This window comes from Oncorhynchus keta, chromosome 7 (genome assembly GCF_023373465.1).
Source record: "Oncorhynchus keta strain PuntledgeMale-10-30-2019 chromosome 7, Oket_V2, whole genome shotgun sequence".
NCBI lineage: Eukaryota > Metazoa > Chordata > Actinopteri > Salmoniformes > Salmonidae > Oncorhynchus > Oncorhynchus keta.
The window spans coordinates 27,101,356-27,120,761 of NC_068427.1; the positions used below are offsets into that span (position 1 = coordinate 27,101,356).

General features: G+C 42.0%; 1 protein-coding gene across 6 annotated transcripts in view; it reads right to left on the reverse strand.

Moving 5' to 3' along the window:
• Positions 1 to 1,085: 1,085 nt before the first annotated feature.
• Positions 1,086 to 19,406, reverse strand: part of LOC118386240 (T-box transcription factor TBX15-like) — a 31,112-nt gene continuing 12,791 nt past the window's right edge. For 3 of the 6 annotated variants that reach the window (XM_035773811.1, XM_035773810.2, XM_035773806.1), the window contains exons 3-8: positions 17,252 to 17,353; positions 14,007 to 14,190; positions 9,954 to 10,121; positions 6,873 to 6,937; positions 5,511 to 5,632; positions 1,086 to 3,113 (exon numbers count right to left, since the gene is read on the reverse strand). In XM_035773811.1, the coding sequence (XP_035629704.1) occupies positions 2,293 to 3,113; positions 5,511 to 5,632; positions 6,873 to 6,937; positions 9,954 to 10,121; positions 14,007 to 14,190; positions 17,252 to 17,353 (1,462 nt within the window). In that variant the 3' untranslated portion in view covers positions 1,086 to 2,292. The remainder of the gene's footprint in view (positions 3,114 to 5,510; positions 5,633 to 6,872; positions 6,938 to 9,953; positions 10,122 to 14,006; positions 14,191 to 17,251; positions 17,354 to 19,406) is intronic. The other 3 variants (XM_035773809.1, XM_035773807.1, XM_035773808.1) reach the window with 3 other exon arrangements.

The window sequence follows — 19,406 nt, forward strand, 5'->3', positions numbered from 1 at the left end:
AAACAGTTACAGAGTTTAATGGCTGTGATAAGAGAAACCGAGGATGGAACAACAACATTGTAGTTACTCCACACTACTAACTTACATGACAGAGTGAAAAGAAGGAAGCCTGTATAGAATTTTTAAAAATCCAAAACATGCATCCTGTTTGCAATAAGGCACCAAAGTAAAACTGTAAAAATGTGGCAAATAAATTAACTTTATGTCCTTTATGTTTGGGGCAAATCCAACACAACAAATCACTGAGTACCACTCTTCATATTTTTTAGCATGGTGGTGGCTGCATCATGTTATGGGTATGCTTATCATTGACAAGAGGAGACTAGGGAGATTTTGGGGATAAAAATAAAGGAATAGAGCTAAACACAGGCAAAATCCTATAGGAAAACCTGGTTCAGTCTGCTTTCCAACAGACCCTGGAATTTCAAATTCACCTTCCAGCAAGAAAATAACCTAAAACACAAGGCCAAATATACACTGGAGTTGCTTACAAAGACTATGTTGAATGTTCCTGGGTGACCTAGTTACAGTTTTTACTTAAATCGGCTTGAAAATCTATGGCCTATGGCAAGAATAAAAAATGTCTGTTTAGCAATGGTCAACAACCAACTTGACAGAGCTTGAAGAATACAAAAAAAATAATAATGTGCAAATTTTGTACAGGTGTGCAAAGCTCTTAGAGACTTACACCAGAAGGACTCACAGCTGTAATTGCTGTCAAATGTGAATACTTATTTAAATGAGATACTGTATTTTTGTATTTAATTTTCAATCATTTGGAATACAAATGATAAAAACATGTTTTTGCTTTGTCATTATGGGGCATTATGCGTAGATGGGTGAGAAAAATATATATTTAATCAATTTTTTGAATTCAGGCTGTAACACAACAGCATGTGGAGGCACTGTATACCATATATATAGATTTATGGTAGAATATCATAGTAATCAAGTTCTATTTGCATGGGAAAATGTCAGGGGATGCAATTACTCTATTGCTTGTGTTTTTGTTAGTGGTCCACTTTTTTGAATATAGGCACATCTTACAGAGAGTGACAGCTGTAAATGAATCAAAAACATGTAAATGAATTAAAATGTTTATTGAACTTTTGTGTGCTTGGCACCTGTATTTACAGTTTTTTAAAAGGCCTTTCAAAATAATAATTTTGCTATTTCCATTTTTTCTCACATTTGTTTTCCTGATAGATTGGCCCATATAATTGTATTATTGCTTGGCACTTAAATACAATTATCTACAACACACCAAAACATACTATAATTACTCTGTTTCCTATTCTATCTTTATAACCTTTCACACAACAACTGTAAAGCTTATGGTTTTTGCTTGCATTCGCCATCTTATATATGCTTTTAAAAAGGTAATCCACTCAAAAATAGTGAAGCCATTCCAGTCTGTGAGGAAAGGTGATGATAAGATTGTGGTGATTTCACTGTATTTCACTATATGTTCAGTGTCCACTTGAACAGAGCTTCTTGTCCAGCGTGTCCACTGAGAGGTGCAGGGTCAACAACTGGACCCCACTGTCAGACACACATAGCTCCTCCCTCACCCTGACCTTTAGTTTTGTGACTTCATCCTTCCAGCATGTGCTGTATTATATTATATTCACCCTCTGTGCCTCATCCATCATCCTCCCATCATCTCCGCTGAGTGGCCAGGGGGGGAAACCTTCATATTGAAGTCCTTCATATTGATCTGGCACTGCCACAACCTTCTCAGTTCTCTCCCAATGTTGCCACAAAGTTATGGCATAATGTTGCATAAATGTCTTGTTAAAACTAGAGCAGTGGAAGTGGAGGTGAAGTTTCTGGATCACACAGAGCATCTGTCACATCCTGTCCGGGACTGGATAGAGTCCATAGCAACAAGGCTGAGTTACTGTAGACTGTCATTACTATTGCACCATAATGGGTTCACTCCTGAGAATCCCTCGACAGTAAGAGTATGTGGTCTCCTCTCTTTCACGTATCCCCCTGTATGTCCCCATGGTTGGGGTTAGTGTTCTAAACAGCCACATGTGCACTAAGAGCACGGTATATGGTTCCACTTTCCCTTTTTAACACTATTGTGGTAATTAAATAACAGTTCCACCTCCTTGTGTAAAGCATGTGAGGTCAATTATTATTCTTTTTAAACACAATGAGATGAAAAGTCTGTTTTTTGAAAGGTTCACTTGGTACCTCAGTATTACAAACAACGCTAAATGTAAAATGACTCATCAATAGCATATCTTAGTAGAAGAGACAGAACTTGAAATAACAGGACAGTTTTTACACCATGTGCATTGACATCTGAGAGGAGGAGCCATACTGACGGCCATCACAGGAGCCAGCCCCCTGCTGGCCAGCGGAGGGATTGCCGATCATGTGCATGCTGTCCATGCCACCGTTGGACAGGTACTGGCGCTCGGCAAACACCCCGGCAGAGGAGGAGGAGCACAGGAGGCCGCCCTGGGTCTTCTCAGGGCTGGAAGCCAGGCGAGGGGAAGTGGGGAAGTTGTATCCATACAGGTTGTAGGGGTTGTGGAGTGAGAAGGCGTTGTAGGATCCCTGCTGCACATGGTGGTGGCCCCCGCTGAACATGTGGGCAGAAGAGGGGGAGGAGCCTGATGAGGAGGAGGAGCCAGAGGTAGAGCTAGCTCCACCCTGCATCACATACTGCAGCTGTGATGCCGGAAACGAGGTCAGCTGACCTCCGTAGGCATCCATCTTCCCGCCACCGCTGCTTCCAGACAGAGGACCATGACCACCCCCTTGCATGCCTGCAGCAATCAGGGAAGACGTCCTCTGGGGCAAGAAGGATTCAGACTGCTGGGCGGAGGCCACAGCGCTTCCTGCTGCTTGGAGGCGTCCATAGGAGCTGTCGGCCAGACCCCCGTAGCCCTGCAGGGCCGCCATGTTGCTGCGGGCGCAGGCCGGATACTCAGACAGGCCCATGCTGCACAGCTGGCTCTCCCTGCAACCCACGTTGAAGGTGTTGGGGGCCAGGTGGAAGGTGGGCGGGGAGCAGGAGGGGGACAGGAGGTGGGCCGTGCCAGAAGGGGAGGGGGCTCCTGTGCTGGAGGTGGTGGGAGAGGTGCCCGTACTTCCTCCTGAAAAACACACAGGGACACACACACACTCAACGCAAAGACAGTGAGACAGAGCCAATGCTACAGAGTGAAACAACAACAGAAGCATTGGCCAACAATCACACTCAGAGTATCTCTCATTTCAGCCATTCGACCTTTCGCTGCCAGAATGTCTTATTCCAGTGACTGCTGCCGTTTGATCTTAACCGGTCAAATATGAGAGCCCTGTTTAAGGCTGGTACATAAGCCACTTAATTCACATGTATTAAAGAATTTGATATTACACTTACTGGTCAATTTCAGCTGACTTTACCACTTTCATATGCTCAACATCTGATTTTAAGGACTAATTGCATGACATCATTACTTCTTTGAAATAGTAGTATTTATTGGATCCTAAACCCTAAAATAACAGTACTTGTTTCTGAGCATAAATGTGGCTTCAGTTTGATACAGTACATGTCTGGTCAACAGAGCTCCGAGCTTGCCCCTTTTCTCAAAGAACCATGCATTCATAATTTAGACATGCATTGACGTAAAAATATGTTTTTATCTTGGCACAGGTTTACATGCAATAAGTCAAGCTTTTGGAATTGACGGATAGCTGTGGGATATCACTCAAATATTTCTTTATTGATGAGAATTTGGTCCGCATTAATTTTAATGTTAGAGAAATTCAGTTTGAAACCAGCTAAAGAAAAGAAAAACTTCATGACTCTCTCTTGGCCAGGGTTCTGATTCTGACTGCACCATATGCCTTCGATAATGTTCAGCTCAGTTCTGCAGGGTTCTGTTGGCCAGGAGAGGGGGATATCATAGTGATGTCATGTTTTCCTCTCTGGTCGGTCAGGGGTCAGAGCAGCTTCAGCGTTGCTGAGGGGAACTGTTGATTACCCCGCTGGAAGGGCTGTTGATTACCCCGCTGGAAGGGCTGTTGATTACCATGCTGGAAGGGCTGTTGATTACCCCGCTGGAAGGGCTGTTGATTACCCCGCTGGAAGGGCTGTTGATTACCCCGCTGGAAGGGCTGTTGATTACCCCGCTGGAAGGGCTGTTGATTACCATGCTGGAAGGGCTGTTGATTACCCCGCTGGAAGGGCTGTTGATTACCCCGCTGGAAGGGCTGTCGATTACCCTGCTGGAAGGGCTGTCGATTACCCTGCTGGAAGGGCTGTCGATTACCATGCTGGAAGGGCTGTTGATTACCATGCTGGAAGGGCTGTTGATTACCCCGCTGGAAGGGCTGGCTGGAAGGGCTGTTGATTACCATGCTGGAAGGGCTGTTGATTACCCCGCTGGAAGGGCTGTTGATTACCCTGCTGGAAGGGCTGTTGATTACCCCGCTGGAAGGGCTGATTACCATGCTGGAAGGGCTGTTGATTACCCCGCTGGAAGGGCTGTTGATTACCCCGCTGGAAGGGCTGTTGATTATGCTGGAAGGGCTGTTGATTACCATGCTGGAAGGGCTGTGATTACCATGCTGGAAGGGCTGTGATTACCCCGCTGGAAGGGCTGTTGATTACCCCGCTGGAAGGGCTGTTGATTACCCCGCTGGAAGGGCTGTTGATTACGCTGGAAGGGCTGTTGATTGCTGGAAGGGCTGTCGATTACCCTGCTGGAAGGGCTGTTGATTACCATGCTGGAAGGGCTGTTGATTACCCCGCTGGAAGGGCTGTTGATTACCCCGCTGGAAGGGCTGTTGATTACCCCGCTGGAAGGGCTGTTGATTACCCCGCTGGAAGGGCTGTTGATTACCCTGCTGGAAGGGCTGTTGATTACCCCGCTGGAAGGGCTGTTGATTACCCCGCTGGAAGGGCTGTTGATTACCCCGCTGGAAGGGCTGTTGATTACCCCGCTGGAAGGGCTGTTGATTACCCCGCTGGAAGGGCTGTTGATTACCCCGCTGGAAGGGCATCTGGTGCCGCTGGGGAGGACAGGAGTGGAGGTGGGGGGACGACACACGCTCTAGCTCCGAGCACTTACGGAGCGCCCAAAGTTCATCAGCGGCGTGAGGACTCTAATTAATGTCTAATAGGTTTGGAGGAGTTTGTGATAACAAACAGATGTCGGCACAGACAAAATACTGAGTGGTGTAACGTCATCATAACCTCGGAGGAAGGAGCGCTGAAGAAATTGGCTTGCTTTAAAGCATCGGGGCCTGTGATACGAGCCATGACCAAGACGCTGAGCTTTCACTGATTCCACTCGTGTAACAAAGCCGTCCAAAATCAACAGGGTTAATTTAATAAAAAGTTCAGCAGATTCCAAGTTAGGTGCCAAAACAGGTGGTGATGACCAGACTGGTGAAGAAAATGTATGTGTTGTGAGGTAAAGGAAAGATGTGAAGTGACAGTGAAATAGTGTATATTGTAGAAGATTGTAGAGATTAGGCCATAGTTTAGAGACAGTTGTACACACCTTGCTGTTTCTGCATGTTGGTGAAGTCCTCAAACGTGAGTGTCCTCACAGGCGGTCTCCAGAATGCATAGGTCTCCATGATCGCCTCTAGACCAGTCCTGTGTGAGAGAGAGAACGAGAGACTGAAACAGTGGAGAAAAAAAGAAAGGGTCAGTGTGAGGGACGGATACATAAAACATAACAAAGGCGGGGTAGGAGAAAGAGGAAGGAAGAGTTGTGATGGCAAAACAGATAGTCAAAGAGAGAGAGAGGGACATAGAGAAAGGAAGGAGTGTAAGTGAGAATGAGAGAAGAGGGAGGAAGAGAAGTAGAGTCAGACTGGGAGGAAACTGGAGCCATTAAAATGTGCAGGTTTTTACTGTGATCATAAATCTGAGTGACGTTTCATCTAGAATCTGTACACGGTTCTCCTTACTGCATGATTTACTCCCGTGTGCGCCGCTGGGCCCTGTCCCAGGGAAACGAGGGCCTGTCCCGACCATGTTATTTTAGGGCCAGTAACTCCAGGGCCATTCCAGCTCATTTGCGCGCTACGCTAATCACACTGGCCCTGGCCATCAGTGTGCTCATTCATAGAGCTCGGGACCAAAACCCAACAAATGAGCTCTGCCCTGTTTTACCTCATAAAGTCAAATGTCACCAGTCAAAAAATCTGATTGATGACAATCATAATTTAATGCCTGAGAGAGCTCTATATTAAGATATAAATGAATAGAGGGGAAACAACTCAGTAGTTAATTAACAAATTAGCTTGTGTCATATGTCCTCATTTTAATTCATTTCAGTTCGCCATACTGTGGAATAACTGACAGCTTAACAGTGATGTAGTAAATTACTATAATGCATTGGTATGAGTAGTTAGGGGGATATGTGTGAGGATAAATACATTTTCTGTCTATAAATATCTTATTTCTACATAATCTTTTCATCTGTAGTTTTTTGCAATGAAATTCTAACGCTAGTTCATAAATCATGCACTGTATTGTTTGAAAAATGAAAAAATATGTCTCAAATAACTGTGCCGATAATGCGCTCCAGATGGAAGGGGAGCTTTCATGTGCTGAGGGTCTGGTTCAGTGTTTCCCCTGTTACATATGATAATCCGGACTGAGAGAGAGAGAGAGAAAGCTCTCCCCTACCCAGAACCTGTGTTTCTATCTCTGATCTAGTGGGGTTTTCTTGGCTGGGGAGAGAGTGACTAATTTTATATGGAGCAGCATATGGGATTAGGAGGTATCTCCAGGGGATTATTTCCATATTAAAGGCCACGTTGAACAAAAGGACAGATTTGCGGCACACAGCCTGGCGAATGCTGAGACAGGTTGCATTACACGGACCTCGGGTTAGTGGAGGAATGTATACCTGTTTCTACCTGAATCCCGAAATCCTTTAGCAAATGGGTTGCGATCAATCTTTAGTCTAGTTATCTGTGGGAAAGAAAAACATGACAATCAAAACAAATGTATCAATATAAAGATTTCAAAGAAATCAAAGGGGAAATGAAGGAATGTATGAATAAAGCAATTCATGAAAATATTTTTTTAATGTAATAATAATAATAATTGGTCATTTTCCATTCATAAACTGAATTTAAAGAGGAACTCACACCGTTTTAGCACCATACATTTCCTTAAAATATGTTTATATACTGTACACCCTTGGGGAGAATATGGTGATTTTTAAAAACTTTTTGATACATTCATAGAATATTTGGGAATATGAGTGGGAAAGCTGCCATGCATTTGGGCAATTAATAGAAAATAAAAACAAATCTGTCTTGTCCAGGCCCAGACTCTACACAGACCAGTGCACCATAACCAATCAGAGCTACAGTTGGCGTATATGCAAATAATTAATTGCCATACTGGGGTATGCCATTCACTTTTAACTGTATGTTTACAGGCAGCTACAACGACTTTAGAAAGAGCCAGATGAGCTAACATGAAATCTAGTGAGGGATAAATATACAGACAAAAGGGGAAACCAGTATCTTTGGATAAACTGTCAAATGTTTCAGCATGTAGTTGGACTGAGAGGATGGGGAATAGTAGCCTGCTCGCTTGCCCTGTTGCAGCCTGCCTTCCAATACCTGCTTATGTCCCATAACCTATGTTTTTGACAACTGAATTGGATTTACTAGCTTGCTTGCGTGCCTGCCAATTTGATCGATGACAGATCCATTTAATTGACAAATAATAGTTTCCTGTGGTTAACAGTTGTTCAAGTTCAAAAGCGAGTCACATTTCTTGTTAGCTAGCTAACCAAATGACACCTGCAACTTAGCTGTAGCCACCTAAGCTGCTAAAAACTTATTGGGGAAAAGTCTGCCATTTACCCACTCGTCCGAATGATGACATTACATCCTCCCAGCAGCTAGCTAGCTACATCAAAGCTCTGTGTTTTTAGCTTGCTAAATATTAGCCACATTATATAGCCACGTTATGACGTATGATCATTGTCCATGATAGTTTGATTGTGTTGAGATATCCACCTAACTTTCACCCTTTTTGCATCAACCAAATGGCTTCAGGATCAAAACAATACATGATCTGTGATTTACAACCTGATAGCAATCTTTATTAAGCTGCCAAGCATTGCATTGGTTAATTACAGTTGAAGTCGGAAGTTTACATACACATTAGCCAATTACATTTAAACTCCGTTTTCATAATTCCTGACCTTTAATCCTAGTGAAAATTCCCTGTCTTAGGTCAGTTAGGATCACCACTTTATTTTAATAATGTGAAATGTCAGAATAATAGTAGTGAGAACAATTTATTTCAGCATTTATATCTTTCATCACATTTCCAGTGGGTCAGAAGTTGACATACACTCAATTAGTATTTGGTAGCATTGCCTTTAAATTGTTTAACTTGGGTCAAATGTTTCGGGTAGCCTTCCACAAGCTTCCCACAATAAGTTGGGTGAATTTTGGCCCATTCCTCCTGACAGAGCTGGTATAACTGAATCAGATTTGTAGGCCTCCTTGCTCGCATACGCTTTAACAGTTCTGCCCACAAATGTTCTATAGGATTGAGGTCAGGGCTTTTTGATGGCCACTCCAATACCTTGACAGTGTTGTCCTTAAGCCATTTTGCCACAACTTTGGATGTATGCTTGGGGTCATTGTCCATTTAGAAGACCCATTTGCGACCAAGCTTTAACTTCCTGACTGATGTCGGGAGATGTTGCTACAATATATCCACATCATTTCCATCCTCAGGATGCCATCTATTTTGTGAAGTGCACCAGTCCCTCCTGCAGCAAAGCACCCCCACAACATGATGCTGCCACCCCCGTGCTTCACGGTTGGGATGGAGTACTTCGGCTTGCAAGCGGCTTTTTTATGGCAGTTTTGGAGCAGTGGCTTCTTCCTTGCTGAGCGGCCTTTCAGATTATGTCGATATAGGACTCGTTTTACTGTGGATATAGATACTTTGTACCTGTTTCCTCCAGCATCTACACAAGGTCCTTTGCTGTTGTTCTGGGATTGATTTGCACTTTTCGCACCAAAGTACGTTAATCTCTAGGAGACAGAACGCTTCTCCTTCCTGAGCGGTATGATGGCTGCGTGGTCCCATGGTGTTTATACTTGCGTACTATTGTTTGTACAGATGAACGTGGTACCTTCAGATGTTTGGAAATTGCTCCCAAGGATGAACCAGACTTGTGGAGGTCTATAAATATATTTTTAGGTCTTGGCTGATTTCCTTTGATTTTCCCATGATGTCAAGCAAAGAGGCACTGTGTTTGAAGGTAGACCTTGAAATACATCCACGGGTACACCTCCAATTGACTCAAATTATGTCAATTAGCCTATCAGAAGCTGCTAAAGCCATGACATAATTTTCTGGACTTTTCCAAGCTGTTAAAGGCACAGTCAACTTTGTGTATGTAAACTTCTGACCCACTGGAATTGTGATACAGTGAATTATAAGTGAAATAATCTGTCTGTAAATAATTGTTGGAAAAATTACTTGTGTCATCCAAAAAGTACATGTCCTAACCAACTTGCCAAAACTATAGTTTGTTAACAAGAAATTTGTAGAGTGGTTGAATAATGAGTTTTAATGACCTAAGTGTATGTAAACTTCTCACTTCAACTGTATATTAATCATGCATTGATTGCATCCATCTATTCTGCAAACAATACCTGACTATATGTAATGGAATTTTGAGTCAAATATACCCCTTTTTTTAAAACCTCTTACAAAGTATGTTTTAAGGCATAAACTGTGAATTTGATATTTTGGACTGATATTATGATTGTCTGTTTATTTCATTCATATCTGTAAAGTAGTTAAAACGGTGTCAGTTCCGCATTAAGTTCACTTCCAGAATTGACTCCAATTAAACTTGAATTGACCCTATGCCTGGTGCAGATAAACCAATTGAGTGGCAACAGCATCGTAGCAACAAAGATAAAAGTGTCTGGCCTCAGACCTGTTGGTTCTGGTAGGCGGTGACTGTGGTGAAGACAGTCTCAGGGAAGCTAAAGGTCTTCACTCCCTCTCCGCTGGGAACAGGCTTTGTGGGGGACAGGTCACTGCTGAAGTCCTTCCTGATAACATGGACACGAGGCTGGTACTTATGCATGGAGTGGAGGATGATCTGAAATGACAGAGAGATCGTAATGGTTACAATGTGAGTGCATGTGTGTGCATGTGCCTATGCGTGTCTAAGCAAGTCTGAGTTCATATCAGGGCTGTATGATTAAGAGGAACACAAGTCCACATTTATGATAAGAGAGGTGGTAAGGTAAGTATTTAACACCAGAGAGCAGAGCCGAGGCTTCAGGCTATGGCGGCCCAGCCTTCCCTCCGGCTCTCTATCTGCTCTTGATTACAGCCCGAGTGAGAAGCCTCCCTGGAGCCACAAACAACTAAGGAGGTCATTTCAAACAGATTGGTGAAACAGTAACGAATAACATTGACAGAAAATGTAATATTCCAGCCCCCCATCCTCTTCACCTTTCCCCCTGCTCAGCCCAGGGGACCCCAAGTCAGGGCCAGGGTTCTGGGTCAGGTCAAACCCTCCCCAGTCACACATACACACACTGAGCTCACAACAACACAGAGCAGACAAGGGACTTATCTGACGGATCTATTATCAAAACAATACATCTAGTAGTGTCCTTAAAATAAGAGGCCTACTGTAGCAATAAAGTGATTTCACTTACATATTTATTACTTATTTATATGAATAACCAGCAAAAGCCAATCAGCTTGGTTAATCACCTGTGCGTCAATCTAAGTAACATAATAAAAAAATACCCATCAAAATCCGTCAGTTTAAACTAGAGATATATTTTTGCATGGGCTGGTCTCAATTCACAGCATCCGCCCATGTCGGCCTTCTGCATCTGCAGTGGAAGGTGGCTGAGCTACAGCGGTGTTTGTCAGACCATGAGTCACCCCGAAAATTGGTCTTCTCACGAAAACATCTATACTATTGTGACCACTATATGGAAAGGGGAGACTCTCTCCGTTTTGGTCTACAACCCCCACAAGTTTCACGGGACTCGTCTGAAGGTAACCCATACAAATTAATGGAAGTATGGAGGTAGTTTTGCGACAACAAAAATAAGGGGTTAAACTAAAATATTTCCTGAGCTTTCTTATATCTCTTAGAGACATAGAACAGACACTTCAAAACCTTATGATACATTTTTTGTCTGTCTTTTTTGACATTTATTAACATGTTATTCAATGCGTTTCTATGGGCTATAGCAGTAAAGGCCATATTCAATATTTTATCCCCAACTAATGTATACCTAAAGAGGTCCTAAAGTTCTAAATCAAAAAGCTAAATGATCCATGGTATGACCATCTTAAAACAATTCCATATGTCAGCCCCTCCAACGGCTTAGACTTTTAGAGTTTTTTAAGAACCAATAGCCCTGCTTATGTGATTCAGAGGGGTTGGGTTAAATGCGGAAGACACATTTCAGTTGAATGCATTCAGTTGCACAATTGATTAGGTATCCCCCTTTCCCTTTCCCTTTATTATAGCAACCACTGTTAATGGAGAGGTTTGATACTATGGCAAGACGGAGGAAGAAGAGACGAGTGATGGGACAGATACCCGCCTATTTGCGGTGAGGTTTCCCACACATGAAGTTCCAAAGTTAATTTCCTCTCGCCTCGATGCCTTCAGCGGAACAAAGGCCTTATAACGCGGCTGTGGGAGAGAAAGGGGCCTTGCCTGACTCCCCCCCAAAATATGTACCCACTGCTGCATCTAACACCCATCTGTTATTACGTTTGTCAGAAGAACGGAGCTGTGCTAGCATCAGCTGGCTGGTTGGAAAACAGGCCCATAGGAGGACCAGAATGTGCCGGCCCATCATTGCCTCACGAAGCTACATGAAGCCACTGGCATCCATTTTGAGAGAAGATTCTAAAAACGTATGTATCTCTCCATCACGGCTAGGGAGGTTGGGTCCATCTTGAGTAATTACATTACCTGGCATCCCTACATCAGGACCTCTATGGAGAAATGGATTTGCACTGGCTCTTCTGACTGTTTCAACAACGTCAAGGCCCCGTAATAAAAGCAATCTGGCCTGTAACAGCACGGACTTCATGTCATGAGGAGATCCATCTTGTGCCATAACTACATCAATGCCGATCAACTATTTCAGCATCAGTCAATAAAGGTCGCAGTCTTCTTCTCTAAGAATAGTCTTATCTACACATGGGTGGGGTGAAGTAAATTCCCATATTACAATGTAAAACACTTTGAGAAATACTGAAACAGTACAATTACTTATACAGTGCCTTGCGAAAGTATTCGGCCCCCTTGAACTTTGCGACCTTTTGCCACATTTCAGGCTTCAAACATAAAGATATAAAACTGTATTTTTTTGTGAAGAATCAACAACAAGTGGGACACAATCATGAAGTGGAACGACATTTATTGGATATTTCAAACTTTTTTAACAAATCAAAAACTGAAAAATTGGGCGTGCAAAATTATTCAGCCCCTTTAAGTTTCAGTGCAGCAAACTCTCTCCAGAAGTTCAATGAGGATCTCTGAATGATCCAATGTTGACCTAAATGACTAATGATGATAAATACAATCCACCTGTGTGTAATCAAGTTTCCGTATAAATGCACCTGCACTGTGATAGTCTCAGAGGTCCGTTAAAAGCGCAGAGAGCATCATGAAGAACAAGGAACACGCCAGGCAGGTCCGAGATACTGTTGTGAAGAAGTTTAAAGCCGGATTTGGATACAAAAAGATTTCCCAAGCTTTAAACATCCCAAGGAGCACTGTGCAAGCGATAATATTGAAATGGAAGGAGTATCAGACCACTGCAAATCTACGAAGACCTGGCCGTCCCTCTAAACTTTCAGCTCATACAAGGAGAGGACTGATCAGAGATGCAGCCAAGAGGCCCATGATCACTCTGGGTGAACTGCAGAGTTCTACAGCTGAGGTGGGAGACTCTGTCCATAGGACAACAATCAGTCGTATATTGCACAAATCTGGCCTTTATGGAAGAGTGGCAAGAAGAAAGCCATTTCTTAAAGATATCCATAAAAAGTGTTGTTTAAAGTTTGCCACAAGCCACCTGGGAGACACACCAAACATGTGGAAGAAGGTGCTCTGGTCAGATGAAACCAAAATTGAACTTTTTGGCAACAATGCAAAACGTTATGTTTGGCGTAAAAGCAACACAGCTCATCACCCTGAACACACCATCCCCACTGTCAAACATGGTGGTGGCAGCATCATGGTTTGGGCCTGCTTTTCTTTAGCAGGGACAGGGAAGATGGTTAAAATTGATGGGAAGATGGATGGAGCCAAATACAGGACCATTCTGGAAGAAAACCTGATGTCTGCAAAAGACCTGAGACTGGGACAGAGATTTGTCTTCCAACAAGACAATGATCCAAAACATAAAGCAAAATCTACAATGGAATGGTTCAAAAATAAACATATCCAGGTGTTAGAATGGCCAAGTCAAAGTCCAGACCTGAATCCAATCGAGAATCTGTGGAAAGAACTGAAAACTGCTGTTCACAAATGCTCTCCATCCAACCTCACTGAGCTCGAGCTGTTTTGCAAGGTGGAATGGGAAAAAATGTCAGTCTCTCGATGTGCAAAACTGATAGAGACATACCCCAAGCGACTTACATCTGTAATCGCAGCAAAAGGTGGCGCTACAAAGTATTAACTTAAGGGGGCTGAATAATTTTGCACGCCCAATTTTTCAGTTTTTGATTTGTTAAAAAAGTTTGAAATATTCAATAAAAGTCGTTCCACTTCATGATTGTGTCCCACTTGTTGTTGATTCTTCACAAAAAAATACAGTTTTATATCTTTATATTTGAAGCCTGAAATGTGGCAAAAGGTCGCAAAGTTCAAGGGGGCCGAATACTTTTGCAAGGCACTGTATGTCTTTGTATTAGTGTAAAGGTGTACAGGTGTAAAAGTGTACAGGTGTAGGAGGGAGGCAAGAATATGGTATGTCAAGTTAAGCCGGCTCACCGGCTCACTCACATGGCCCTGATCGTCCAGCTCATTGTTGGTGAGTTTGAGTTTGTCGAAGCTGACCACCTGCCTCATCCAGGTGTCTCCAGAGGCCAGGGAGTCTGGGTGGATGTAGACCCGCGGGGGCACGGGGGAGTCCGCGTTCCCCGCCACCATCCACTTGGAGCTGTGGTACACATACCTGGAGGACAGACACACAGTGACAGACGTATCAGCACCAAACCTTATTTCACATTTGGTTCTCTGTTTTTTTTCTCCACAGGTTTTGCAGATGTTATTGTGAAGCATTGAAGTCAGGGAGTTCATGTGTTGCAGATGCAGAGCTGCTCACAATAGAGACATCAAATGTCCCCACACATACTACATATGCTTTTAACGACATATTCACAACTAAGCTCAGTCATAACATTTTATGTTGCATTGCGAGTTAGGGTACAATATGACTGCCCCGCCCAGCACAGAACATTCCCCTCACTGACTGACTAAAGCAAGAGAGGGACTCCAATCCACTGTAGCCCCAAGCACAGCTGTTTGCCTTTAGTTCTGGCCATGCGCACAGTTGAAAGTGCTTAGCTGCAACATCTCTTCCATAGTCATCACTCAGTGGTAAAACATGGACAAAACTATAATTTGGCCTCTTTGTTATTGTCTAGCAAAGTTACACCACCCTCTCGGTCTCTCTCTCTCTCACACACAGAACCTTGTGCACCCTGAAGACACATGCACACTCTCTCACCTCTTTAGCACACGAACACACACACAACACACACCAGACCAAACAAACACACAGAATGCCAGGCGTTTGTGTAATTTCCTGTTTGGATTGCTGTTTAGGGTTAAGTTCTGTGTAACAGGGAAAGTGTTGAAGAAGAGAGAGACCTTAGCCCCAAACAGGACTGGAAATTTGATTAGCCCCCTTTCATCTTCCATAAATCTGCCATCTGGCTCCAGCACAATCAATAAAGATCTGACTTTATGTGACACCATTCGGACAGATGGGGGTAGCCTAGCCCGCTCACCCAACACCACACAATTTACACACTTTACACACACACACACACACACACACACACACCCACAATACAGACAACATATGTATGCATACAACTCATCAAACAGATATATACTTTTATGGACAAGAAATTCAGACAGACACACGTTAAAACACTCACACACACTTGCCAAACCCAGGCTGTACTGTATATTGGGTTACCTTAACTGACAGAGTAAGTATCACTATTACATTTCCCTACAGCAAGGTTCCCCAACTGGTGGTCTGCAGGCCGAATTTGGCCCACACGTGGTTTTATTTGCCCCCCCCAAGTTTTCTGAGCAGAAATAAGTATTATTATTTTTATTTTGGGGGGGACATAAAAGAATGTAAAAACACCAGGTAATCACCTCCAAGTGATTTTAATGTTTGGAATATTCCCAAATATTCCCTTGCATAATAACGAGACACGAGCTTGTTTACAAATGTAAGCAAGGTTTGAAATTATAATGTTTTAGTCAAATGTTATATCTGTTTGGGCTTGCAGTCAATTTGCAGTCTAAAATTATTTATGATTATGTTCTGGCCCCCCGACCATCCGCTCAAAACAAAACGACCCATGATTGAATCTAGTTGATCATTCCTGTCCTACAGGGTTGACTGGTGTGTGTTCAGAGTTTACATCATTAAGTAAAGTCCTTGTATGTGAACGTGTTTTCGTGTGTGTGTGTGTGTGTGTGTGTGTGTGTGTGTGTGTGTGTGTGTGTGTGTGTGTGTGTGTGTGTGTGTGTGTGTGTGTGTGTGTGTGTGTGTGTGTGTGTGTGTGTGTGTGTGTGTGTGTGTTTTCAAATATAGAGGACAAAGTCAATTTGAAGAGCTAGACAGTGCTGGTGTCTGCACTTTTCATTTGTGATTCAAATTTAGAACATACCAACTGTCCACATAAAAGACAAGTAAAATATGGAGATTTAACGAGCCCAGTATAAACGAGACACTCCTGAAGAGAGGCAGAGAGCCTAAGTAAAGCAAGTAAATTTCAATAAAGACTATTTCCAGACCCCAACTCTATGAGAACTATGAGACATTCCAGTGACAGCTCGGAGCTCAGTTTGCAAAGCCCTGTGGTAAAGTCCCCAGCCAGGAAGAAAATCCTATTTAATTTTACAAGATCTTTTGGCTTCTCAAAATCCTCCATAATATGTTGGTTCTCTAGACCATCCCCTCATAGACAAACACTTCAGTCAGTGAGAGAGCCAGGGTTCTACGATCCTTCAATGACACATTTACATAATTAAACAACTGGGGGAAATAATATGAATGCATTGTTAAAGTGGTTCCTCAGTGTTCCATTCAAGAAAGCAAAGTCCTGTTTCTCAAATAAAATGAAAAACATAGTAAAAATATCTGTAACAATAATATAACATTAATGCATGTTATTGATATATAAACTGAAGATGTACACTGTAAATTTAGAAAATAAATGTAACAAATGCATTGTAACCCATCTGTAGCAATGCTATAACATTAATGCAACTATGACCCTTTGCCACTTGTCTGTCGCTCTGCCACGTCACCAATGTATGACACATTGAACTGCGTCCTTCAGCTGAGGTAGTACATTAAAACAATATCTTACGGCATAAAAATTGTATTCCGCCATGGTCAAAGAACCAGGTTTAGGGTAGAAAGATGTTTTGCCATTTCCATAGTGAATAAAGCTATCAATATTATGGTCTCACTCTAACCATACACACATATGATAAATAATTTTAATTCTCCTCTCCTATGGTCTCTTTCTCTCCAGACATTGTGCTCTATGCCAGAAATTCATTCAGATACTTTGGCAGGAGATATCCATCATAAAAACCTATCCCCAAGATGGACAACTGTAAACGTCATTGTTTCAGGTTCCAATCAGATTTATGTGCATATCAGCATACCATTTGAATTTTGCAATGATCTGTGTATGTTGTTTGGGGTTCATGGGGACGACTCTCCATCTTAAAATACACAACATCTATTTATCAGCTATGTTGTCCAAATTGGGGGTAGAGCCTATTTTGGTTTGACTGAATAAGAACATCAATCTCAGACATGGATAGTGTAATGTTCCAATAGCACATGTTGTGTATATATCTGTACATCACCGTGCACACGATAGTACACACCCATCTGAATGAGTAACGGGAAGTTAGGAAATGTTAGGAAGCGCTAATAAGTGTGAGCATACCTTAGGAAGATAGGAGCATACCTGTATCTCTTATTGTCCACAGGAACAATATCCATGGCTATGTAATACTGCTGGTGGGGGTCCAGACCCACAATCTTTACTCTCATTGCAGGGAACATCCGCCTGAGAGAGAGCGAGAGAGAGATTAAGTTTAATATTATATGAGTATCAGCATTACAAATGGAACCCTGCACCATGTAGACATTAAGTATAATTCCACTCATGCCACTAGAAATATACTCTAGTGCGCCATTGGGCATGGTTTAAAGTTTGACCAATGTCTTGCCAGTCATAGCTAATTTCCACCCCTCATCCACCCATAACAGCGCCTATAAACATAATTTTATGATAATTCCTTAAAATGTCTGTATCAACATTCCACATCTTCATTAAATAAATATTATTCAGATTAAATAAAGTAGGGCATTTCATCCTCAAAGAAGATTAAAACTGTTTTAATGCACGAGCTGGCAACAAACTCACTCTTCCTTGAAAATATGCACCCAATCATGAGATGTTTTTTTGGTAATTCGATGCAAACCAAACCAGGAAAAACAAAAAAAGTCATATTAAAAGTAGGACTACATACACAGAGACATTTCCAAGTTAATTCCTCGTTTTACACTTCAAAAGCTGCATTTTTCTTTTCATTTAAACGTCATAAATCTTTGCCCTCATAATGACAAATAATTTCTGTTTTCTTACTTTCTTTCTCCTCTGAATTTATAGGGTTATTATTAGCAGAGGCATGAAATACACACAGCTAGTCGTTTAAACTATACTGCCTTTAAACAGACACGGATTATATATATGGGGCTATTAACAACGTAAATCTGATTCTTGAATATCAGGAAAACAACGTTGATCATATATTGTTTAGGTAAGTCAGATGTATAGGTTAACTGTAAAGTTGGTGTACATGTGTTATTAAAACAGAAGAACAAACGCGAAAATACAAACCTACTACTTTACAATACAACTTTAAAATCTTGTTATGTAATTTGATAGAGGCCTACCAAAAGAAAATTAAACACGCAAACAACTTGGCCTTTGCCATTTCTCCATAAAAACATGTCGACGAATTGGTCAGCTTCAAATAAATTACGATACATTGACGAAAATAATCAGTGGATAGCCAATCTAGTCTAAGGAAATGGTAACATCCCCGTGTTAGGCCATATATAGCCTATACTGCTCTGCCCTCACTCCCTTCTAATGCATGACACATATACAGAGGAATCATAATAGGCCTATGTTTGTTAAATGTGATTAATATCATACTATTTTCTGTTGTTAAACGTCATAATATGTTCTGTTATTAAAGGTAGTAGGCCTATATTAGCCTAAAAGTAATAATAATAATAATAATAATAATAATAATAATAATAATAATAATAATAATAATAATAATAACAACAATATATGCCATTAAGCAGACGCCTTTGTCCAAAACGACTTACAGTCATGCGTACATACATTTTACGTATGGGTGGCCCCGGGAATCGAACTCGCGGCCCTGGTGGTGCAAGCGAGATAATCTATCAACTAAGCAATACAGGACCATACACGGTTACAAATGTGGGAAAATCAAAAGGCTTGATGCTGATTGACATAAAATGGGAGCCTGAAACATACCTAAGATTCCTAATTAATTACAACTATTTTGAAATGGGCAACTGGCTAAATCGAATTTCACAATCCAGAGTAAAATAAAGTGGCATTTGAAACTAAAAGCTGTTAGGTTAGGTTTAAGATGAACACCTTCACCTATATTAAACCTAGTTTTGAAATAAACAAATTACGCATTATAAACTATAGGCCTACAGAAGACCATATGCTTTCACAGTGTTTTTCGTTTGTTTTATGGAGGAAAAAGTCATAACCTCGACCGCTTTATTGCTAGGCCTACTTCGTGAATCAGTCGACTACATAAATTCGTCGTCCGCCTATTGCTTGATCGTTAAATTCAAAATGGACGGGAAATACCTGGTGTTCCTGACTAGGGGGAAAAGTCTTCATGAGAACAGTGTAGGTTAAGTTATATGCTCGGTTTGGGTTGTAATTGCTGCCTGTTACGTTCCCCAGTACGTAACACTGCCCAAAAGAGCAAGAACCGAAAACATGTTTCAAAGAGATTAATTAGAAACAGTTCCTTTCTTCCCGGGCTATTCTCTGA